The following is a 25,065-nucleotide window of genomic DNA, read 5'->3' on the forward strand; positions in this document are numbered from 1 at the left end:
GTGGTTTCGTGAAAATTCTTCTCCCATCGCCTGAGGACGACAGCGTGTGACATTCGAATCAGAGTTGCAGCAAAATATGTGGGAAGTGTTTGCGAGCGCGCATACCCCTTCAGAACACACGGAGAAGAGGACACGCAGGACGTTTGGAACGCCTGGGGCCTGGTGAGGGTGGTACAGTAGGGGCCATTCTCGGCGCCGCGGTCACGCAAAAGCTTTCGCCGTAAGCGATGAAACCGATCTATTTATACCGTAGTTAGTAACACTGCGACGGCGAGACCATGCATACATTGCCATCGTCGTCGTTGTCGTCGTTTTCGTCGTCTTCGTCGTCATCTTTGTCGTGGTCGAAATTCAAGCCTGACTCTTCTTCACCGTCGTCCCTCGTATGGCGTGTGCCGAGGCACAGCTTCTTCACGGTTTCGGTTGGATTTTCCTCCGTTTTGTCAGTGCCATGGAAATGGCAAGCCCGAAATGGGTGGTTTCCATTTTTTTTTGTTAAGGTCATTTTTGGGAATCAATTCAATTTACCTCCTCCGTACGGGGTTGTGGAGGTTATTTGATCGATCATGCTTGGGTTTGGCTGACCCGGGGACTGAGGTTCCAATCGATCGCTAGAAGAATAGTTTGCTTGATAGATCGCGAAACGTCACAATTTTTAGTCGCACCCCCCAAACGTACACGTGCCACCTTATGCTTTATCTATAGTTTTGAATATTCGTCAACTTGTGTGAAGAGTTTACAACTATTGTGCAATACCACAACAATACAGCAAAAGTGTATGAAAGCATAAAATTGAAATGCAGGAACATAAATGACTGAAGTGGAATTCGTCATCTCATGTCAAAAGTTATGGGACATTGAACAACTTCGCAGCACAATGGACAGAGTGGTAACATTAAATTAAAATGTAGAAATACAAATTACTGGATCGGATATCTGGAATTCATCCAGATTGTAAAGTGAAGTGATGGATAGACAGAAAAAAAAATTAGTGAAATTTTGTGCCAGAATATGCGTTAATATTTATGACAAAAAAAATGCCACCAGCTATTAAGAGGATTATACTTCTCAACCCATCGCGGTGTTTGCAGATTTGACCTTCGCAATTTTTCATAATTTCCTTCGCCTTTCCAACAGCCATTTTAGCACCACAGAAGTGAAACGGCCACGGGTTTTTCCTTCGTGAAAAGCGCTACGTGAAGTGTGTGCGTATGTGTGTGACGGTGCTTATGAAACGTGAAATAGACATTTTTTTCGGGCGTGTGCACACCCTTCGATCGGGAGAGCTGGGAGGAAAGTTTTTAATTTAAGTGCCCCCCTGCCCCTCCACAACCCATCGTTCGGTCATACAAAGCCAACGTGTGCTGATCGCTGAGATAGCCGATCAAAGTGAAGAACATTGTGCGTGTGTGTGTGTGTTCGTGTGTGCGTGCGTGCGTGTGTGGGAGGAATTTAGGAATTAGAAAAAATAAATATATATATATATAGTGCATAACACAAAATGGTGATAGGCGAGCAGGTCGAAGGTGGGGAGGCGACGCCTCCATCCCCTCAACAGTACCCACCACAGAAGGCAACGATCGAGAACATCATGAGCGGCATCGAAAACACGGGCGCGGTTAGGATGAACAATCATAGGAAAAAACTTCGCCAGAGGTTAGTAGTATAGCGCCCGTGGTTGGGAAAAGTCGAACAACTTTTTCTCCCACCCGGCGTGGGTGGGAAGGAGGAGGGGGAGAGGAGGGAAATGTTGATTTAATTTTCGCAAACTTGCCTGGTATTTTATTTGTGCCCTCTCTCTCTCTTTACACGAATGTACACGCTCTCGTATGGAGGGATTTATTTGTTTCCTTCTTTTTGGTTTATACTCTCAATTCCATGACTTGTCGCGCACCCAACAACCACCCCCGATCCGCTAAATGGGTGACCGCAGATTCGACATAATAAAAAAGCTCGGTCAAGGCACGTACGGCAAGGTGCAGCTGGGCATCAACAAGGAAACCGGCCAGGAGGTTGCGATCAAAACAATTAAGAAGAGCAAAATCGAGACGGAAGCTGATCTCATACGGATACGGCGCGAGGTGCAGATCATGAGCTCGGTCCAGCATCCCAACATAATACACATTTACGAAGGTACGTTACGTGGGAGGATTGTCTACATTGCTTTTCACCAGAGGCGGTTGGCCTTGCGAGTCGTGTACAACTTGTGTAACCATCGTCGGGCAGCCTAAACTCATGTGTGTTTGGTAGTCAGTTTTGGGTGTAGCTTTTTTTTATAGGTTTTTTCTTTGTTTTTGCCAACGGCGAGACAGTCCAAGCTCACCGGAAGGTCACCGGAGAGGCTGTACACCATAAGCCTCCCAATCTAGGGCACTTCATGGGCCTTGGAGCTATTTGCGAGGACGAAACATAATTAAATTGCGAACCGTTGCGAATGGAATTCGCCCGCCGCGTTGGGGGAAATCCACTCAACATTGAACCGGTCTATGATTAGCAGACAGAGATCGAGAGAGAGAGAGAAGAATGGAGTGGGCGTCAGAGATATGGAATATTTTATCGTCCAAATTCATTTAGGGCATAGCGCTTTGGCTTTGATGGAACGCAACCGTGACAAGACGCTCGAGGAGATAGTTCCCGCGATGTCTGGGTGCTATGATATAATCAGAAGCGATTATAATTAGAGTATGGTAATCAGTCGTTTCTATACAGCCGAAGCTTTCTGGTAGCACGGAATGTAGACTGATGCTCTCGCTAAATCGTTTTGTTTTGTGAGTTACTTCTAAGATCTTTAGTACTTGGTTCTTCTAGCAGGAATTTGGGATTGTTTTAGAAACACTGATCACACTTGGACATCGGTATTGAAGAAGCATAGGGATTCTAACTGACCTCAAGCTTACTGTAAAGGGAATGTCGATATCTTTACATGCCGAATGTAACACTGGTGCTCTTTTGTTTAATTTTCCGCAGTATTTGAAAACCGTGAAAAAATGGTACTAGTCATGGAGTTTGCGGCCGGGGGCGAACTGTACGATTACCTCTCCGAGCGCAAGGTCCTGGCAGAGGAAGAAGCACGGCGCATCTTCCGCCAGGTATCGACTGCCATCTACTACTGTCACAAGCACAAAATTTGCCACCGCGATCTCAAGCTCGAGAATATCCTGCTGGACGAGAATGGTAACGCGAAGATCGCCGACTTCGGCCTATCGAACGTGTTCGACGAGCAGCGCCTGTTGGCCACCTTCTGCGGTTCACCGTTGTACGCCTCACCGGAAATCGTCAAGGGTACGCCCTACCAGGGACCGGAAGTGGACTGCTGGTCGCTCGGTGTCCTGCTCTACACGCTGGTGTACGGTGCCATGCCATTCGACGGTGCCAATTTCAAGCGGCTGGTGAAACAGATCAGCCAAGGTGACTACTTTGAGCCAAAGAAACCTTCCCGGGCGTCACCACTGATTCGTGAAATGTTGACCGTTTGTCCTTCGCACCGAGCGAACATCGAGCAGATCTGCAACCATTGGTGGGTGAACGAGGGCTACGACGAGTCCTGTCTGGATCTGGCCGAGGAACTTGCAAACCAGACACCTGTGCGGTTGGACGTGTTGCTATCCCTTGCGCCACCTTCGGTTACAGCCGATCAGCTACTTGTCGGGAATGGGCAGGAGGACGCTAAGTCGAAAGATCGCATCCAACGCAGCCACTCGATGGGTTCGATTGTAGACATGGGAGGTACGGAGGCGGAGCGCCGTATCCTGGACATGGTGGCGGCAGGTGGTGAAGCTGCCCTCATGCCATCACCCACACGAACCATCACTCCGGCGGAGACATCCGCCACCGGAAGTCCTGCGCAGGCAAAACGCAAACTCGAAACGACGGTTTCGACGGAGAACGCGACCGGTGCGGTGAAGAAAAAGGACAAAGCTGATCCACCGTCACCGGCACAACCGCGTATACCCGAGGATATGGACGTGGAAGAGCTGGAAGGATCTGAGCGTGCGGGTGAGCCAGAGAAGCAGAACCGTGAGGACGAGTCGAAACAAACTGCTGCAGAGGCGGCGAAACCAGGTGAACCGGTGACACCTAAGGCCGGCGAAGCGAACAAATTCCAGGCGCAGGAAGTGCTGGATGATTTGCAGAATCTTGAGAACATGTGCGACGAATTGCTGCTGGAAGCAGCTGCTCAACCTCATCCTCCATCGGTGCAGCCCGAGAGCTCGGTTGCTAATGGAACACCGGCCGCTAGTGCCGAGGTTGGAACGCCGGAAACCCCAACTAAGCCAGTGTCGAGCGTTCGAGCGAAGCTGGAAAAGCTGGAGAAAGCAGGCACGGAGCAGAAACCGGCCGCCACGGCCATTCCCGCCATGCGAAAGGTGTTTGGAAAGAACAAAACCACCGACCTGACGTCGGCGATTAACGAGGTGCATTCCCGGCGTGGTGGTGATGAAAACCAACCGACCGGAGAACGCGTGGCCGGTGTGACACACCGTTCGGCAAGCAGCGTTGAGCGTAAAAACAGCCTGCCCGATGAAAACCTGGCCCGGACGGCCGAACGCCGGAAGTCACGCATTCTCGAAACGGCTGAGAAGTTCCAGAACCTGAACCAGACGGCGGGCAACGGTGAGAAGTTCAAGAAGTTCGTCATACCGGGCGGTGGTGTCCCGACCGTTGGCAACTACAAGAAGGAGTTCGAACGCAAGACTGGTCTAAACACATCGGCAACCTTCACGAAACCGCCGCCACCGCAAACGGTTACGGTGGAGCAGAAGAAGGGTTACGAGCAGGATCCGGATCAAGGAGAGGTCGGTTCCACACCGGGGACACCACCGGCGTACACCGGTTCTTCCAAGAATCTAGCAGGCTTCCAGCAGGCGTACGATGAGCACGGTCGATCGACGGAATCCCCGTTGGTCGGAACGAAGTCGGACGATGAGGTGAAGGAAAGCGACTCGAAAAGCTCGATCGGTAGCTTCTCGCTCGAGGATGCCCGCCGTTCGATGGAGAACTCGATCGCGATGCTTAACCGTGCGAAACCGGCGGATTCGAGCGCTCCTTCCACGCCGACATCGATCGACCAGTTGTGCGCGCGTACCGAGAGTGTCTCGATGATGGAGGACAGCGAGCGCGAGAGAAAGCTTAAGAATGCCCGGGAGATCATCGGGAACGCCATACCGATTGGGCGGTTGCGGAAACCACCGATGCCATTTGGTGCCAACGGGCGCTCGACGACGGGTACGCTCGGTATCAACAAACCGTTCCGGTTGGGCTCGGAAACGCCGGAACCGCGTTGTGATACGATGTCCATCCCGAGAAGTGAGTACACGCTGTGGTCCTCTGTGATGTTGAAGAAACTACAAGATGTGCATTTTATTTGCAGAAGTGTCCATTGGAAGCATCCCGAGCCCTCCAAAAGATGAAACAAAAACATCGCATGCTGAAATCACACTTAAATCGGCCACTCTTCCCCGGCGGAAGCTGTCCAACAAGCCGCAGGAGTTGCTGGGTGATGCTCAACAGAAGGTACGTGATGGATCCGCTACTGGCAAATCCGAAAACCGTCCATAGGCTGTTTGTAATGAGTTTGCTCTTTCGCTTCTAGATCGATCATCGTATGCAACAGCCTCCACCTCCGGCATTTGCGCCGATGCGGTTCTCGACCGAAATACAACACCAGATGCCGGATCTCCGAAGCGCACCGATCGGACGTGAACATCCGCCAGCCTTCGCACCCATGGCCCATCAACACCAGCAGCATTTGCACCAACGTGCGAATAGCCTAGAACCACAGGGCAAGGACCAACAGGCGGCAGCAGCGGCTGCATCGGCGTACGCCAGCCAGCAAAAGCCTCCCACATATCAGCGAACGATGTCCGGTGCGTACGGTGCCGGATACGGATCAGCTGCTGGTCAACAGGCTAGCCGTGGCACGTTGTCCCGCCAGTCGACGAACGAATCGAACGACTCCGACAACACCATCTCACAGGGTCCGATGTCAACGAACGCCTCGGGCGTAATGTCCAGCACACTCAGCACCAGCGGTAGTACCACGATGCCGATCAAGAAGAGTCCGCGGGAGTTTATCATCCCGATCGCCGTCGAAGGCGGTGGTTTTGTCACGCCTCGTGCCAACAGTTTGGAACCGTCCGAATCGAACGCATCATCCGGCGTGTCTGGAGTTGCTGGTTTTGGCATGAAACCACGCCTAGCACGGCCACGTCGATTAGGGTGAGCCACGAGACTAAGGTTCATCTAATTTAACTTGAAGTTATGCTAATGTTTGCTTTTTTAATGCAATTTGTAGCTCGCTTTTGACGGAGAATGATGGAGAATCGGGCGATATGACGTCTTTCCCACGACTGAACCGGCACACTTCGCTGGGACGGGAAAGCGATTCTGAGGAACCGAAATTCCACATGATGCATCGCCTCAGGTAGGAAATTTTGCGATACCTCCACATGGAAGCACGAATAAAACGCCATTTGTGTCACTTTTCCACACTCGTAGGAGCTCACGGCCATCGAAACGCGGCACAGCTGATCCGAATGAGTCGGCCAGTTCTGGTGAAGAGGACGACGATGATGGTTTCGAAATACTGACCGCAGAAAATTTGTTCTCCACTCTTCTCTCGCGGGTGAGTTCATACATATAAATGCATAAATACAAGAGTGGGCTGAAACATTACCTTTCCTTTGCTATTTCTACAGGTTCGTGCACTTACTAATCGCTTAAACGTGAACGACGTGAACTCACCGCGATTCCCGGCGTCGCGCTTCATGAACAATCTTCGTCAAACGCAGGCACCGTTCTGGCAACATCAGGATCCCTTTGGAAGGTAGATTTTAATGTAATTTAATATTTAAACTAAAAAGGAAAAAGGTTCAGAGCTTCTGAGCAAGACAAAACTTTCAGCAATTCTAAATCTTGGCGTTAGTTTTCCCCAACGTCCAACGACGTTGATCATATATTGTAGAATTTGACGATCGTGACGCAGCCAATGAAACAACAAAGCAATCTTCCTAAGTAAAATAATTGAAAATGATTTCGAACTCAGCTGTTAAAGCATAATTGAAAAATTCGTTTTGTTGTGCTTACATGATGTATACATTACAAGCATTCTTAAAGTTGAATTCACTATTGTACTGATATTTTTAGAACATATTCATAGTATCTTCAATAGCATCTTCTATGAAATGCAGGTATAATGTTCGGAACAGGTTTGTTAATAATCAGTGGTTGTTATTGTTGTTGTTGCGATAATAATATAATATGTTGCCCATTTTATTTAATTTTGTTGTATGTAAAGTTTAAAGCGATTGCCGAACAAGCTCCATTTATTGGAACTGTAGATTTGAAATAATATGTTGTTTTATGTTTACAAATATCTCGGCAATTGTCCCTGTATCAACTAGCCATCATATGTTCGTGTACGGCAGGATCTTAGATCTGGGTTCTTACTTGAATTTTTTTTCTTTACTCCATCTACCACCAGGCACTTGAACGAAGGCACCAACGCTGCCAACGCATGGCGGCACAGTATGTCGCGAGACTTGAGCACGGACATCGATTCAATGTTTTCACGTAGCGGAGCCACACTTCCAAGAGGTGAATATCGTAGCTTTTTTAAGTAGGTGTCATTAGCAGTAAGGATTACAATTTGCTCCTACCGCTATTTTTTACTTCACTTTTCTGAGTTCCGTACCGATCAGCAACATATCCGTTCACCTAACGATAGCTCGTCTTTCATTTATCGCTACATATGGTGTTATTCAAAACTCATGTGTTTCCCTACTTTTTGCACTTTCCACCAAATTGATATATCGCCACACTCTGAAGAAGCAAAGAATCGCTTTAAATTTTTACTTTGATGCAAAACAAAGCAAAACCTCAGCAACCCGGTTTAGTAGAGCGAACAGCTGGCAAAGTCTGTTGACTGTAACAGTAACTGCAAGACGCAACCGCCACAGGTGAATGACAGCAACAGCGCCAAGTCGCGGGACGAATTTTTCCTGCTATTCAAATAGCTTGTAAGATGGTTTTTTTTGTTAGTTTTGTTTTGAATGCTTCGATTATCCGCGTGGTATGGACATTTCCTTATATTTCTGTGAGACTTTCCACGCGACGCGCCGTAGGAGAAGAGTAAAAGGAAATATTAGCAGGAACCAATGAGAGATCATTCATTGTAGAGTGAGCAGAGTGTGATTGCTTATTTATCTATATATTTATACGTATTTGTTTATATGCGTTCAAAATTACTTGTTCCGCGCCCTAGCTTGTTGATTGTTAAAGTTTGCCTTTTCAAAATGTGCACAGAATTTTCTTACTATACCGACCGGCGAAGGATATTTGATCGAAGGTAGTTATTTGGTTTTTCTCTATTATAAAATTCATTATCACTATACGGTTGCTACTATTTCTATTACTATTATTATTACAATCACTACTTCATTGCATACACACAACTGTCTTTAAAAAACGAAATAAAAAAAAAACAATAACCCTTAATTAGATAAGAGGCGGTGCGTTAAAAGGCCCTGCTCGTGCCTTACTCTCCGGTGACCAATGTGATTGGCGAAACACAAAACACAGCATTGAATATTAATGTTTCTGGATTGATGATCGTAGTCTCGTAGAGTGTTCTTTGTTTTTGTTTTTTTTGGTATTGTGTACTATTGTTTTTTACGTTATCTTGCACACATTGAACACCAGAAAAAATGGAAAAGAAAAATGTTCCAACCCCATCGGTAGCTTGAGATATGATAAAAAAAAAATACAGATGATAATGATGATTACGGCACACACAAAAAGAAAAGAAAAAAAAACAAGAAAATGTTTTAGGAAAGAATGTGAAAGGGTGCTGATGAAAACTGAGGTAATCGCTTAATATAATTATGAAAAATGAGAGGGAAGTTAATGATACACGAAATGATGATAGATGTCAATTAAATAAAGTAGAAATGTTTTTTTCAAAAAAAAATCGTTGAATTTCAGACTCTTTTTACTGTTATCTTATGATTAGTGCGCATTAATGCCCTGTTGTTCCTTCCGCGCTAGTTCGTTCCATTTCCCTAGTTTTACTTTCTTCTTCGCTGGTCTTGTTTCGATTTTCCCGTATCAATCTAAAATATTTGTTTAGTGCTCCTCTCACACTTAAATAATAGACGACAAAGATGTTAACGTTGCTATTGTATGCTTTTGAAATAGAAAATCAAGCACTCAAGACTCAATCGGTGCTCGAATGAATAGCGAAATCAATCGATCATGGTGGAAACATTATTCTTTTCATTTTACTAGCGTTCATCAAACAGGAAGACAGAGATATAGCGTGTAGGATGGTTAAAGTTTGCTCAGAAAATGGAAAGTAATATATGAACAAAAAAAAAGCACACAACACAAGAATAACTTTTGCAACTCTGAATGTTGGTGAATCCACGAATCGCAAAAATAACTTTTTCTCCTGCCTTAACTCTGTCACTATTGCCGATCAGTTGAGAGGTAGACTAAAGGAATATTTTTGATTGATTGATTGCGAAGTTTTACTTCCGAACCAAAACGCTATCCCTCGTCTGAGAAAGCGCGTCGAACGTCGCCTACACCATTCCTCTAAGCTCTGTCAAACTTTAACCATCTGTCAATATGTGTTTTTGGTCCTTTTTTTTATTATTATTTGTGTGTTCACTATTAAGCTTTCGTAGTGTTGTGTTTTACTAGCCAATTTGTGTATGCAAATAAACTCACTCTCAGCCCGATTTTTGCAATACATGTGCGGAAAAATGTCTAATTATTATCGTATTTTTCTCTGAGCAAAACATTATATTTTGGTTTTTGATGTTTTTTGTACACGCGGATTAGTGAAGATTACTATACAAAGTATCAAGCGCATAGCTATCAAAACGTTGTATTCTTTTAACGATAGTTTTTACGCACGATAAGGCGTATAGATAAAACTTTCTATTATTAATGCTTTACACACGTCAATTTCGAACAATTTGTGTTAGATTCAAAAGATTCCCAGTGCTTTCAAATAAACTGATTCGTATATGACACTTTGCGAAATGCAAGTAGGCTAATTTGACTGTAGAGTAATTAACTCCTTCTATGTAACGACATATAACGCTCTACTCACTAACATAGCTCCAAAAAGGACGAAACCTTGCTGCTAAACATAGAAAAGTAATACCTGTGCAACACCATGCGCCTCCACCGCAATCACATCAATGTTTTTCACTGTAATAGATCATCGTGATCATTCATTGTATTGTATTTTCATATATCCTCTCGAGCATGGCACGCGCCACAACAGTATCTTTTTATCATTTAGTATGTTATTACCTTCGTATTATGTTGCAAACTGCTAAACGTGAACAAATATGTATCCGTCCCATCCGTTTTGTTTTGCGGGAAGTCTGTGTCTCATTACATTTACGTTTTAGCATCTGTTTGTGTACTACCCATTCCGTGCTCATGGTTGCGTGTTATTCTTTTTTTATGTGATTGCAGTGGGTTTCCGCGTTACGTTATCCCATGTACCCAAATCCAGTGCGAGTAGCTCCCACTCGGTGTCTACTTTGCCGAAAAACCTAGCTACTAGTACAACTTCGACAACGACTACTACAACCACCACCACCACTACCAACAACAACAACAACAACAATACCACCAATACTTCCAACTCCAATCCTTCTTCATCCAAGAAAAAGAGCAGCAGCAACAGCAACTCATAAGTAAACGAATGGGCCTTCTATTATTTCGTCAAGCAACGATGCGTTGGAAAAAAGCAAACAAAGCGCCCAGAGGGAAAGAAACACAAGCGAGAAAGAGGCAGGAGAGAGTAGTACGATAGGAATAGTGTTATAACGACAGAATAGAACAATCACTAGCACCCCCATGCCTTACCGTTTGATGCCTTGTAGTGCACTAACGCTTTCGTACTTGATCCAAGCGCTGATCATGAGCAAACTAACCAAAGCAGAGAGTGCCAGGATACGACCGTTGTCCGTTTACTGCTCGATTGGCAAGCGAGGCTGAACTTACAACTGTCTCGTCTAATACGCTTTTGATTGTGCGTTATTCAGAGAGCAAATTGTTCGAAATTGTGCAGAAAAAATGGATGTAACATGATATGTATGATGTAAGAGAAACATGCTGGTAACAGTTTGAATACCAAAAACAACCTCACAATCAGTAATCAATTAACTGTTAGCTACGCGGTAATAGTGTGCTGGGTTGTTCATTAGTGAATCAACCGATTATTCGTAAATACTCAAAAAAAGGAAACGCTTAGATACTCTTTTTGCCTGAGTTAACTATTTGGCTGAAATTATTTGAAACAAAAAAAAACATCAAAAACCAAACAAAGAAAAAAGAAATATTTTGTTAAGTTTATTTCGTCATACTACAAGAACACAAAGCTTGCTTTGGCGAACGCCTAGAGTCATTCAGTCGATTAGTGGAGCATGCGTTTGTAACAGATTTTGCGTTTATTTTTATTTTTGTTTCCCATTACCTTACTTTACAACCTCTAATATTATGCTAGCGTTGCATGGCTTGCCGATTGAAGGCTACTTTTAAAATACTGCGAAGAAAGTCCCTCGTAGTCTATATGGTAGCTATATCCCAGGTTTATGTGTGAAAGAGGGCCGTAAGTTTCATCCTCAGTTGTCGCTTCCATCGTTTCCGTTAGTGGATGCCGTATTGTGCGAGTATAAAAATAAAAAAAAAACCTAAAATGTTACATTTATTTCTTGTTTGAACGTTTTAAAAGAAAAATATGCAAGAATTTAGACACCCCAAGTGCCACTTTATCTTCTTTCGACGATCTCCTGCGTGTGTTACTCATTGTCAAGCCAATTGTATTGCAACCCACTCTTCCTAACACTTGTTGTTTGCATGCACAACTTTTGCGTTTGAAAGTAACCATAGTGATACGAACGAAGTGGTACACACTGTACTATCAACGCCGGTAGTTAATCGGCAGTCCAGCAGCAAACAAAGGCCCGAAACATAGGCAGGTACGTATGAGCCTTGATCTCGTCCTTTCCCAGCAGCTGCTCCGTGTGCTCTCAGAAGCTTCCTTTGGCCCGGGATCATGCGATCATGGCTTTTCTCACATCATTTCCACCATGTTCATGTTACAATCTCCAATCTTCCCCTTTCCCCCCACACTGGTGGCCACGATTCCTTCTTGCCCCTTCTCCCTGGACGACGCCATCGGTTGCTGCTTTGGAGAGCTGCCCAATTAATGTGTTCTGTCCCCCGTGCGACAGCCGACCATCCCGCCAATCCGTCGAGAGTCGTTGGAAGAGTGCCGTTTTTATTAGTTCAAAAATAAAATCGAAAAACACACATACACACACACACACACACATACCAGCAATCAAACAAAACCAAAAAGGAATAACCAATTTACAACATTCCATCTAGTTCTCACATTTTGGCTATTGCAAAATTTTTTGGTACTACCCCGTTTGCGAACTGTATTCGTTTTTCTCTCTTTCTCTTTCTCTCTCTCTCTCTCTCTCTTTCTCTCTCTCTCTATCTTTCTCTTCCTAATGCTCTCAATCCCTGGGCCGATGATCACCCCACCGCGCGCCTACGTGTGTGTGCTTGTGTGTGTGTGTGTGTGGCTGTCCCCCCTCCTTAATCCCCCTTTTACACGTGCCTTCCTTCATCCTTTGCTCCTCGTCCTGTGTCCTTTAAATGTGTCCCTCCAACCAACTCCACCATTTCCGTCTCTGTCTCTTCCCCAGGCACTAGACTCAGAACACAAAGTAACCACGTAACGAATAGTAATAACAGCAGCAACCAAAACCACTACCACCATCATCACCATCAGCAACCGCCACCAGTGCCACCCAACAGCAGCAGCAACAGCATCCGTAGTAGTTATAACAATAGATATAGCTATCATCCAACCGCATCTAACCACCTCCCAACAACCCACTCCACAACCAACTCCTCCTCCTCCTCCTCCTCCTTCTACAAGGATCTAGCATCCTTGGCCGCGTACGGTAACGGTGGTGGTGGTGGCAGGGAGGCCAGCTGCTCCAGCCCTCCCACGAGTGGGGGTGACGAGAGTGTATCGAGCAGCGCCACCAGCACCAGTGCGGCCCTCAACGGTAATGGCTTCCACACGCGCCATACGTCCCCGGGTGAGGCCACGGAGGGTCCGGGTACGATGGAGGAGAACCTGGACCTACGGGATCTCGATCTATCGCAGTTGCGTCTATCCAAGCGTGATCTCGAGACACTGTCCAGCATCACACCTGCCCTTTCACAGCGTGTTCAGGAGCAACTGTTGGCGCAACTTCCTCCCCAGCAGGCCCGCAAATTGTCCCGTACGCTTTCGATGCAGAATGGAGCGGGTGGCGTTGGTCCTGCAGGGACAGGACCTTCGGCGGCGAACCAGCGGCTTTACCGGCGAAGTTACAGCAACAGTTCCGGTAATCGATCGTTGGATGCTACCAGCGATTACGGTGTGTGGAGTGGGAGTGGTGTTGAGGCGCGTCGAAGAGCTGGTAGCCAACCGCGGGATATTGTGTCCCCACCGCCGGCGTACCAGAGTGCGGCAGCAGCACCACCAGCGCCCCTGTACGAGAAGTACGCCCCGTACGGATCGAGCAGCATTCCAGCGATCAGCGGTGACTCCTCCGGTATGTCTTCGTTCGGGCGACGCAGTTCGCCACACACTGGGACACGCCTGCTGGGGTCGGTAACGGGTGCCGGCTCGAGTTCCGGCAACAGTAGCAGCAGCAACAACAACAACAACAACAACACGGGCACAACACCACACCACCGTTACACCGTGCTGGGTGCTGGGGCAATGGCCGATCCGACGACGGGTCCATCCCGGCGTTTGTCACGCTTCCTGCGGCCGGACTTTTTCGATCCACCGAAGGAGCAATCGAGCGGGCGGACGGAACCGAGTGGTGGCGGTGGCGGCGGGTTGTCTCCAACGCCCACCGATCGTGTGTCACCGTTCGCGAGTGGAGTGACCCTGCGGGAGGATGCATCCGGGCGACGGGAGCAGCGTCGTGAGAAGCTGGCGAATGACACGATCACGGACCGGTTGAGCTATTTCCTAGAGAAGTACGGGAAATCCGAATCCGGAGATGACCCGCACGAGCGAACCCCCCCGGGTTTGATCGGTGACCGGACGAGACGAAGCCTTTCGCGATCACGTGAAACGGCCACGGATGGAGCGAGCCGATCGGCGGCGGAAACGTTATCCTTGTTGCAGGAACAGTTGCAGGATCTCACCAGCATGAGTTCGCTGGCGGGAGCGAAGTTGTTGAGGGAGAGTGACAACAGCACGAGCACCACCACCGAACCGTTGCCAGGAGCAACGGATTGTGGAGAGTTCGTTAAAGAGCCGGTCGAAGCAACCACGGAACCTGTGACGAATGGTACGAGCACGTTGGAGAACGTGAAAGAGGATGTGACCGTACAACCACCGACCACCGTCAAGAAGGTGGTGAAGGTGAAGAAGGTGAAGGTGGTCAAAAAGGTGTCTGCGGTGGGAACGTCCGAACCGGGTGACAAACAACCGACCGTGAATGGAGCGCCACCGGAAGCGACCGTCACCGTGAAAAAGACAAAGAAACTGGAACCGACCGTGACTGTGGACGTGGTGACGACGGTGGATCCGCCACCGACGGTCAAAAAGGAATCCAAACTGATGCGTCCCCGATCGTACCCGTTCAAGGAAGCGGTTCAGGATGCGAAGCTAACCGTCGTTGGTGACATTTCGCTGGAGTTGGATGGGAAGGACGATGTTGTGGGTCCCGGTGCTGCAGTTAACGAGGCCACGAGCGATGTCCAAAAAGCAAATGGCGGTGTAGGTGGAAGTACCAACGGGGCGGCGGTCAGCACAACGTCGAGTAAGATAGCTCGACCGAAGAGTTTTCCATCGTCGAAGCTCACTCCACCGAAGGAACTGAAACTGTTGAAGTCCCCGGGAAGTGACGTGGATGTGGATAAAACCGTACCTGCGAAAGCGGAGGCTAGTGTGACCGCGACAACTAGCAGCTTACAGGACGCTTCGAACGCGGAGGTTACAGGGACACCCACATCAACCGTCACCAGCCCACCGAAGAAGGTGAAAAAGGTGATTCGCATCGTGAAGAAGGTGACGAAAACGACGGATTCGAATGGGAAAGTGGTCGTAACGACCACCACGATCCCTGTCGATCAGGTAAAATCGTCCTCCAAGGACGGTGGTAGTGGCACGAAGGAAACGGCATCCAAAACGACGGTCACAGTAAAGGACCCCCCATCCCCGGCCGGTACGTCGGGTTCGTCGCCGGCGGATAAGCCAGCCACAAAGGAGAAGTCTAAATCCCCCGAGAAGAAACCGAAACAAGGCTTCCTGGCCAGTATTGGCCAGCGGTTCGAGAAGTTCCGTGACACCAGCAAAAGCAACAAAGAGAAGAAAGCTGCAGCGGCTGCGGCATCCGCTGCTGCAACGACCGCAGCGACCGTGACATCCTGCGAACCCCCCCTCCCGGATACGGCCGTTCCCGCGATGGTGCCTGTGACGGCGGGGCTGGACGGGATGGGCATCACCCCGGACGTGCTGGTGGTGAACTCGACCGACCAACCGACGACTGGGAAAAAGGATAAAGAGAAAAAGAAAAGCAAAAGCACGGCACCGGACACGGTTGCGGGTGCGGGTGCGAGCGAAGCAGCCAACAAGGCGGGCCAGACGACGAGCAGCGAGCGGAAATCGCGCATCGACACGGTGATACGGAACCTGCGCGAGCTGTCCACCGTACCGAAGCTGCCGGAAGTGACGGAATCGAAGCTGATCAAGCGCGCCGTCAGCGTGGAGGAAATGCCGGGCACGTTCAACCGCTGCGGCGTCACCAAGGTACTGGGTCTGTTTAGGAAGATCGAGAAAGACTCGCGCAATAACCACCACCACCGTCTTCTTAATACCAAGTCATCTAGCCACATCCTGACGGGCGGACGGGGAAGGACGGCGGACGAGGGCCTGCCGGTGATGGTGATGCCCGATCTGACGCAGCCATCGCGAGATCCAGGCCTCCCACGCGATGCCGCGGGTTCCCCGTCGTTGCACGCTGCTGGCGGTCTTCCGGTGCCGGTGTCGTCGGCACGCCAGAAGCTGTATGGTGGGGCACGTAGCGACACCGCCTTGCCGGTGCCCCACCACCACACCCTGCTACCGAATGGGGGCGGTGAGGGTGAGGGTGAGCAGCGTAAGTTTAGGGTGGCGGCCACACCCCAGTCACAGATACCGGTCAAGTATGGCTGTCCCGGTTGTGGCTCGGGCAGCAATGGGACGGTTCCCGATCCGGGAAAGATCCGGGGTGCAGTGGACGGTGGTGGGCACGATCGGAGAGGCCGCGCCCGTGCCCTCACCATTGACCTCGAGCAGGCCGTCCATTCGGCGACGGAGAAGCTGAAACGCCTCCAGCAGGCCAACAGCATCCCACTCTACAGTAACATACCACCGACACAGGCACACCCCTACCAACATCCACCTCAAAGCAATAACAACATTAGCAACATCAGCAACAACCACAACAACAACAACAACTACATCAACAACCCAAGCAATAGTAGTTTAAGCGCTAGTACTAAGATCATCCCACCCGTCTTGAACGGCACCAGCAACACCCAAAGCTGTAGCCCTAACCCAGTGGCGACACCTGTCGGCGGTAACAGCAACTACAGCTACCCGCCACCGCTACCGAGCGAAATTGTCGCTTCGCCGGGAGGCACGAACAACAACAACAACAATGGGGCTAATGGGGGTGGCAACATGGCCACCCATCATCACATCTACAGCACACTCACACCGTCGTACGATAGCATTACCAACTACTCGTCTGGTTCGCGAAGTAGCCCGTACGATGACAACTCATCCAGCACGTTCCTTTCACCGTCGGAAGAGCGCGAGCTGTACTTTGACAGCTGGTCGGTGTGCTCGGACGAGCTGGCAGGAACCGGTGGCGGTGGCGGTACCATGTCACCGGTCACCCGACGCCACTCGGTACGACTACTAACCCCGAACCAACCGGTGCCCTCCTCTGTCTCCCCAGTAGATCCGGACGCCGAGAGTGTCATCGAGCGTATCCGGCGCAAGAGCTTCTACACGCGGTTCAACGAGAAGAAGCCGGCCAAGCGCGCATCTGCCGGCAACCTGGGCGCACTGATGAGCGGTAGTGGCGGAACCGGCACTGGTCGCAACAGCCCATCCGGCCACGGTAAGGATCTGGGTGGCTACGGATACTATGGTGCCGGTGTTGGAACGCGCGAAAAGTCACTCTCACGCGGTGGCTCTTCGTCGTACATCCTGCAACGTCCGACCACCCGGGACACATCGTTTGGCGGTGGTGGTGGCGGTGGTAAGTACGATACGGCAGGTTATGCCACCGTCGGGCGTACGGAACATCCGCGGGGTTACGCGACAATGGTGAGCCTTGGGCGGGCGAATCGAGCAGCTCGATTGCGTAACAGCAGCCTCGACGTGGTTCCCGGTGGTGCTGACTATCCGGTGTTGAACCATCACCATCACCTTCACCAACCACACCACCACCATCACCATCACCATCACCACCACCAGCAACCGGTGGTGTCACTATCGCGTACGGGTTCGCGCCTTCTGGCCACCGACGACGATCCGCTAACCGACGGTTTGGCGTACAGTAACATCCTCAACAACAACAACAACAACACGATGAGCCACAAGTACACGCGCAACACCTACTACGACAGTAGCACCACCAACGGTCCGTCACCGTACGGCGGGGGGACATACACGCCAAGGCGTCGCTCGTCGTTCGTTGGCCACAGTGCAGCCGCAACTGGATACGGATCGTCTAATGTCACTTCCTCCTCTTCGTCGATCGTACTAGATCTGCTCAAGGACCACCGGGATCGGGATGGGTCGGCAAGCCAGGGTAATCTCGCCACGACGGCATCTTCCTCCTCCTCGACCACGCTGTCCGCGTCGGAGAACTACGGTGGGGTGACCGGTGGCGGTGGCAGCAGCAGTAGCGTCACATCCCGCAACATCCGACCGTACGAGGCACGCAGCAGTTCGTTGCTAACACCGGCAACCTTGCGGGAAGCGGGACGATACGGCGGTCGGTACGACAGTGGCACACTCACCAAGTAAGTGGATGTTACCGGAAATACCCGGTTGTCCGGTGCGTACCCACGCCAAGGATGTCCCCAAATGAGCTCGCGTTGCTTTTTCGTTTTTGTTGCGCCCGTTCTGCATGCCTTTTGTGACTCTCCCGTGGGCGTTGATGCTTGCAAACTCTCTATCGTAGCATGAGATCTCTCTGTTCTCGAGCCTGACTCGCATGTCCTGAAGCAATGACTGCCATTTTGTTTGGTTAGCTGATGTTTGTAAAACTCTCCAATGATCCTTCGTGTAATGCTCTAAATTTGAGGGCCAATCGGGCGAATCATTGCATATCCTTGAGACTGCTGGCGTTGCATATCCTTGACTCACCTTCCAACACTACCAAACAATCGGTTCAGAATGTTCCCAATGTCACTTATTGCCTGCTCGTTCGAAAGCCCGTATCCTAAAGCAGCAAACTCAGCCAAGCGTACCGGAAATAGTGAGAAAAAACGTTATCCTTATTTTTTGACCCCACCACTTATCCTTAGCAAAGCAGTGCAACTAATCAAAAGCCGACTCTATTCCCTCTTGCTTCGGGTTTCGACCGTCAACAATCGCCCACGTCCCCGTCACACGTACGACCGATGGTGAAGCGTCTCCTCCGCCAGCCCACCATCTTGCCAACGTTCCACGCTCTATCGGTGCTTCATGATGAGCCTTAAGCTAGAGTGACCCGCTTAGGGCAGACGTTCCTTCGCTTCTTTCTCCTTGCAAAATGCGCACTTCACTGCTTTCCATATCCCGGTCCCTTTGCCAGGGCTACCGTTAGGTAATGTAGTAGGGGTGGGTGGGCAGAACGATCGTACACGGGTGTGGCAGCAGCTTGCAAGAGTTTGAGCAGAGTTCTGTAGCAGATCGTCCTTGCGTCTAACACCGTATCTCATCTCACCGTATCTTCCCACAGAACTTCCTATCGTACAAGAACCACGTCCGCGTCCAAATCCACCGACAATGCATAGGCGTCTGATGAGGGGCCCCGTGAGTGGCCGGAAGTATCGTAGAACCGGCGAAGTGGAATCCTTGAGCGAACTACGGCAGCAGTTAGCATAATAACCAGTGGGCCCAAACCTGCTAACTCTGGTGCATGGTTTGTGTGAGATGTCTAGCCAAAAAATCAAGAATGAAATATATATAAATGAACCAGCGGTTTTCTTTTTAGATGAAAACGTTACAGACTAGAAACAAATTGCATTTAGGTCAGGTACACTAGCATGAAGCGTGAAGGGAAGAGTATGCCAAAACATATATATATATATATACATTAGCGCCAAAAATTTACTCCTCGCACACGTGCGAATGGTAGGAACAAACGAACACTTTAAACAAACACAGGAAGCTTCCGAGGTTGAGAACCTAGCGTAAGTTAGCGAGAAAGAAGGGCCAAGAGAGAAAGGTTGATCGTACGTTGTGCGGGCACAGTGGAAGGATTTTTAAAGAAATGTATTTTATCACGTTTGTCTTGCCCTCGTTCTCTTGATTGCCATTGCGTGTCCTTATTGGGAGCCAGATCCTGTGTCACGATCGGCCTGTGTGCCAGATCCTGTGTCACAGACTGCAAGCGTAGGTGCCATTATCGTTTATTGTATTTTGTTTTTCTCGGAAAAGAAGGGCACAAATGAATCCATCGATCGCACCACCGGCGAGAAGAGCCCTTTGCTCTTGGTTGGAAGCGTAGTTTAAAGTAGAGAAAGCAGTGCACGTCATACGATCACCATGGGCGCCTCCATGGTGCATCGATCATGCTGTCACGTTTTTTCGGTTTTTCGTGTGCACGTGTTGCGTTGCAAATGGACGCATCCGTGATGCGTCCGTTTGAGGTACGGTTTTGCATTGAAGCCACCGCATTTAAGGTCCTGCGGACAGAAGGCAAAAGATTCCCGGGGACGGTGTGATTCACTCTGCGCAACACCGCCACGTAAGGCGGTGCAATCTGTGTCACGACGATATGATCCCGGCCCGGGAACACGGTGAGCAGCTATGAGTGCTTCATTACAACCTCACGTAGAACTTCGCATATGTATTCGCCACTCTGGTGCCTTTCTTTTCATGATACACTATACCCGTGTAGGAGTTAAGTTATCGTAAAGTCGAAGGAACGTCGCGCGTTCAAAAGCGCCGGTAAGCGAAAGCAGCGATCAACGGTTGTTTAGTCTCTAAATAGAAGCCATGGTACGTATCAGATTCGGAGTGAAATGATAGATCAAATTTGTGCCATTCGGAAAAGGATCACAGCGGGAAACAAACACACTCACGCACACACACCCAATCATTACTGTCGAGTCAAACTGTAGCACAATTAGCCAATTTGAAATACAATAAAAAATTGAAGAAATTCGTAGAGTTTGAGATACCAACGAAAATAGGGATAGGGACTGGTAAAACAATGGAAGTCTGAAGGGTGGTTAGTGGTTGTTATTAGTAGAATATTTTTACAATTTATAAGCCCGTCGTGCTGGCTCAGTAACACACACACGCACACAGCAGATGGCTCCAAGGCGTCACCAGATTCCAGCGGCACAATGGTTTTACAAGCGTTTTTTTTCCAACGGCAATAAGTGGTGGAGCGTTTTGCGCTAGCAAGCGAATTGGAAGGCAACGATCGAATCAAAAAAGGACACCACCGCCCTGTCACGGTGGTCTGTGAAAACTAGTTAACGTTTTACGTTTCGAATGTTCTGTGATTTATGGCAGGGGAGGAAAGGAAATGTTAACCGTTCGTTTCCGGCAAAGAATTCGCGACAGGCGTTAGCGAACCGTTGTCTTAGTGGAGAGTGTAGCAAGATAGTTTCGATGAAACCCTCTAGAGCTTCCTGCTGGGATCGTTAGGTTGTTGGTGGAAAGTTGTTTTCAAATTAACGTCCGCACGTTCGGGATCAAGATTTGTTACCTTACCACGCCGAGAGACAGTGAGTGGGTTTAAGAGGGAGGGGGAAAAATAAGTTGCCAAAGCGTTTGCGGGTATCAGCGTAGTAATCATTGGATGCCAAAAATGTACACCCACACCGAGCAACCACTACACTAGCAATATTTATTTGGTCCTGTTTTTTGATAAGCAAACCGTACGCGACGGTGTAAGGGTTGGTTCGATCGAGTAGAGTTGACCAGTTTTAATCGTTCAGGTTAGTGGGTACCTTTATTCACGGTGGCATGCTATTTAACGGTAGCAGTATTGTGGACTTATCAAATAAAGTAGATTGAACGACTCGACCATGCGTTTGCGATGTCTGTTGTTTGTGAGAAAAGTTTACTTTCATCGGAATGGCGATTTAGCGTCGTTTTACAGTTTCATCCGGTACGTCGGAAGGAACGGTACGTGACGGGTCCACTTCCATCTGTAAGTAGAGAACGCCACAATTAACACAATTAACGCGCATTCCTCATTCAAAGTGCCCTCTCCAGTGTAAACTCACCGTCGAAGCAGCTCCATTCCGTACGGAAAATCGAACGTGTTTCTCTGCTCACCCGGTAACTCCTCATCGGAAGGATCCACTTCCAGTGCCATTTCTTTCGACCACGCGACCAACCCACGCTCTTCCCGCGTACCGGGAATGAGATTGTCCAACGCACAACCCAACACACCTCCGACGAGAATGGTGGTTCCGAGCAGCACCGACAGCGTGGAATCGACCGTCTCATTACCGGTCCGGATCGCATCGGGATGTTCCTGCAACCAAGGGCACAGCACGAGCGGAAAGAAAAACGAAAGTCCAAGGATGTACAGGTTCCGGGCGGACCGTAGATCCACGTACTGCAGTGCGGCCAACCCGAATGCCGTGATCATACCGAACATGACACAGAAGATGCCTCCGACCACCGGATCCGGTATCATAATGAAAGCGGCCCCGAACTTGTTCAGGACACCCTGCAGAATCATGACACCGGCTGCCCACTGAATCACCCGCCGGCTACCCACCTTCGTTACACCGATTGCACCCACGTTCTCACCGAACGTGTTGGTTCCGTTGCCGGAACCCCATAGTCCGGCTAGCACCGTACCCAACCCTTCGATCCCTATGCCCCGGTTAATGGCGTGCAATGGCGGAGGTGGAGCACCACACATTTGAGAGATCGTCGGGTAGTAGCTGATCGATTCGACCGTACACGCGATCACACCTGCCAGCATACCGAGCACACCGGCCAGCGATACGGTCGGTAACCCGAACTGACCCGGATAGGGCACACGGAACCATGGTGCGTCCTGCAGTACACGCAACCGGACATCGGTACGAGCCGGATGACCCTCGGGGAAAACCCCGGTTGCCGTCAACACACCACACACCGTCCACATGAGCGCGATCGTGAGCAGCACCGGAAATAGTTTAAACAATGGGAACCAGGTCACGTGAAAGCCGTGTCCTTTCCGGTACACCAAACCCGGGCATGATACTTCGGCCAAACCCTGGGAGAATAGCGTCAACAACGCTGTTGTACCGATTGCGATGCCCCACTGCTTCGAGGCCGTTTCGCTGGCATGCCGGAAGAGCGTTATTCCCACCAGTGCCACCGTCGGCACAATCGTCAGTGGCGTGACTATGCGCAGGACCTTACCCACCAGCCCACTGAAGCCCAACACACACTGAGAGATGGCTGCAACGGCAATTGCACCCGATAATTCGCGCATGCGCACCTGCCAAAGTTCCGTCCGGTCGGGGTCACTCATCGCGTCCAGCACTTCGGCCGGTGGACACTTCCATTGGGGCAGATTAAGGATGGCAAGCGTCGGCACCAGGAAGGAGATGGTGCCACCTTGGACGATTGGTAGCCGGCAGCCCCAGGTTGCTTGTAGGTACGTGACGAGACCGGTCACGAATATCATGGTGGAGATTATGGTTCCACGGGCCGGATCCTCATCGCGCATGCATAAGGCCGGGGTTAGGATGAATGGTATCGAAACGATCGCACCGATCATCGTGAGGTAGTGCTGTAAAAGGATGATAAGGTTACATTGACTCAGTTTGTCAGCTACTTCTTCTATAGGTGGGTTTCTACAACCAAGTTCATGACTCAAGCTTGCATGTCTGAAATGTACAAGCTTTTGGTTCGTTCCAAGGAAAAAGTTATCACAAAAAGAAAAACCACGTGTTTTAACAATGTTTTTCATGTTTATAATTGGGATATTTTCAGTATGAGCACCTGTCTGGAAGCTTTTTAGTTATTCTAGAAGTTTGTTATTGTGTACTTTCTACATTTTAGTCGAACATTTCATGAATATACGAGCAAAATAAAAATAGTATCACCTTGTAACGGAAGCACTCTGTCAATATGTTTGTTTTCGTTTTAAGCCATTTGCAATTAGTGTGCGCGTGGGAGGTGTTAGTGTTATCCAAAAAGACACAAAATAAACTAATAAACTTTGTGGAAATTCTACTTCAAATATGTTGATCGTTTGCATCTAATCATAAAAGAAAACGTGCACATCAAACATACGATCAAGCAGGCTTTTTTTTCTTATAAATCGGTCGCAATATCTTACAATCGCAACCATAGTGAAACTCGTGATTGTTTGATAAACAAAGTCCATCAAATTGCTAGAAAAATATGCCCAAAGTATTCATAGAAGTGAAACAGAAAAGAACAGGGCTGTAAATACGTGCAGAATAGCGACTTCCGGATACAGGAAGCCGAAACGCAGCACATTCTGTCAAACGAAACATCATTGATCTCAACGAAGATGGAGTCGGAGGATAACATGTTAAAGCTAGCAATATGCTTAACAAGGTGAGTCAGCTCATTTTCCTGCTGAAAAACATGGGATGCTGGTCGCTTATGACCCGCTAAGCTTTTGCCAGTACACCAACTCTGGATGTTTATCCCATCGGAAACCTCTGATACATTCTTGCACGCTACGTTTAACGCTGATCAATATCAACAAATGGGGTTATCGAAAACTATATTATAATATTACAAAATATTGTTAAAAAACATGGGGCCAGGGTACTCAGATACGCAAACATTCTGATCAGTTTTTTTAATTCTATTTTGTAAGCTAGTCGGACTAAGTACAACTTGCTACTAACCAATCAACTCGGACTAAGTAAAGCATATAAGCGAATGACTATCAATGCATTCTGTTCCTGCACATTTCAGCCAATTTGTTCTGATTGTTATTGAACGCTATGGCAATAGTACATTGATTGATAAATTCCAGTTTACACCGGACAAGTACTGCCTATACCACATACCTTCTACAACGCTATCTCATGTTGATGTTCTATCTCGAAAGCTACGCATTTTTATTTTAAATCATACGCACCTGCAGCGCCATCATAATGCAAAAATACCACGGTGGATTATCGTCGATGCCATAGTTTATGTCGGCACCCCGAGCCTTCTCGGGTTTTTTGTGTTCTTGCTCCGGTTGTTCGTTGTGGCTCTGTTCCATCACGACTTACTGATTGCACTAAGGCAGGCGAATACTAGTTGCAGTTCGACAAACTCACACTTCTGATTAGCGTGTCATATGGGTAAATTCAAAAGGACAGAAATTGAGAAAACAGTTTTCTAACACTGCGCACAACCGGCCGGCATCAGTAGCACCGTTTTTCCACTGGAGATTGCCTTAACTCTTGTGGCACAATTCTATCACAGAAACACCGAATGAGCAAAGTATCGAGTTTAGTTTGAACTGCTCACAATAGGGGCTAGAAAACGCTTAAGCTCAAAGGCAAACGTTTAGAAGTACCAAACCTCTCCAGACAACAGTCTAGGTTTTCTCCGATAAGACACCCTTGCCGGTGTCCCTCCCGATCGTCTCGTGGTTTCTCTTTATGCCAACACGTTTCGCACCCAACTAACTCGTTGGGACCGAGACCGTTTATTTTATTTGGCACCAGTGTGTTGCACGGCCGCCGGCTCGGGCACCGTCCAGCTTTCGTGCGTCGATCCGCCGTCTAGTTCTAGACGTTGGATGCGGAAGG

General features: G+C 48.8%; 2 protein-coding genes across 2 annotated transcripts; one reads left to right on the forward strand and one right to left on the reverse strand.

Moving 5' to 3' along the window:
- Nucleotides 1-1,501: 1,501 nt before the first annotated feature.
- On the forward strand, nucleotides 1,502-19,107 carry LOC128723491 (serine-rich adhesin for platelets). Its single transcript, XM_053817242.1, has 13 exons — nucleotides 1,502-1,656; nucleotides 1,934-2,133; nucleotides 2,968-5,307; nucleotides 5,372-5,514; nucleotides 5,594-6,219; nucleotides 6,296-6,424; nucleotides 6,499-6,625; nucleotides 6,699-6,826; nucleotides 7,484-7,596; nucleotides 12,741-13,643; nucleotides 17,058-18,129; nucleotides 18,637-18,723; nucleotides 19,053-19,107. The coding sequence occupies exons 1-13, from the start codon at nucleotides 1,502-1,504 to the stop codon at nucleotides 19,105-19,107; spliced, it is 6,078 nt and encodes a 2,025-aa protein (XP_053673217.1).
- Nucleotides 19,108-21,105: 1,998 nt separating this feature from the next.
- LOC128726052 (solute carrier family 23 member 2) lies at nucleotides 21,106-24,553 on the reverse strand. The gene is made up of 3 exons (XM_053820212.1): nucleotides 24,402-24,553; nucleotides 21,559-23,069; nucleotides 21,106-21,480 (listed from the first exon to the last, which is right to left on the reverse strand). The coding sequence occupies exons 1-3, from the start codon at nucleotides 24,528-24,530 to the stop codon at nucleotides 21,426-21,428; spliced, it is 1,695 nt and encodes a 564-aa protein (XP_053676187.1). The 5' UTR covers nucleotides 24,531-24,553; the 3' UTR covers nucleotides 21,106-21,425.
- Nucleotides 24,554-25,065: the final 512 nt, after the last annotated feature.

The sequence above is a fragment of the Anopheles nili genome, chromosome 2 (assembly GCF_943737925.1).
Source record: "Anopheles nili chromosome 2, idAnoNiliSN_F5_01, whole genome shotgun sequence".
Lineage (NCBI taxonomy): Eukaryota > Metazoa > Arthropoda > Insecta > Diptera > Culicidae > Anopheles > Anopheles nili.

What these genes read in the sequence shown, in the direction of transcription:
- LOC128723491 (XM_053817242.1), top strand. Translation starts at nt 1,502, where the DNA reads ATGGTGATAGGCGAGCAGGTCGAAGGTGGGGAGGCGACGCCTCCATCC. An exon ending in CATCAGGATCCCTTTGGAAG is followed by an intron (nt 6,827 to 7,483) that starts GTAGATTTTAAT and finishes ATCTACCACCAG; the next exon opens with GCACTTGAACGAAGGCACCA. An exon ending in GACAGTGGCACACTCACCAA is followed by an intron (nt 18,130 to 18,636) that starts GTAAGTGGATGT and finishes ACTTATCCTTAG; the next exon opens with CAAAGCAGTGCAACTAATCA.
- LOC128726052 (XM_053820212.1), bottom strand. Translation starts at nt 24,530, where the DNA reads ATGGAACAGAGCCACAACGAACAACCGGAGCAAGAACACAAAAAACCC. An exon ending in GCATTATGATGGCGCTGCAG is followed by an intron (nt 23,070 to 24,401) that starts GTGCGTATGATT and finishes ATCCTTTTACAG; the next exon opens with CACTACCTCACGATGATCGG. An exon ending in GGAATGGAGCTGCTTCGACG is followed by an intron (nt 21,481 to 21,558) that starts GTGAGTTTACAC and finishes CTCTACTTACAG; the next exon opens with ATGGAAGTGGACCCGTCACG.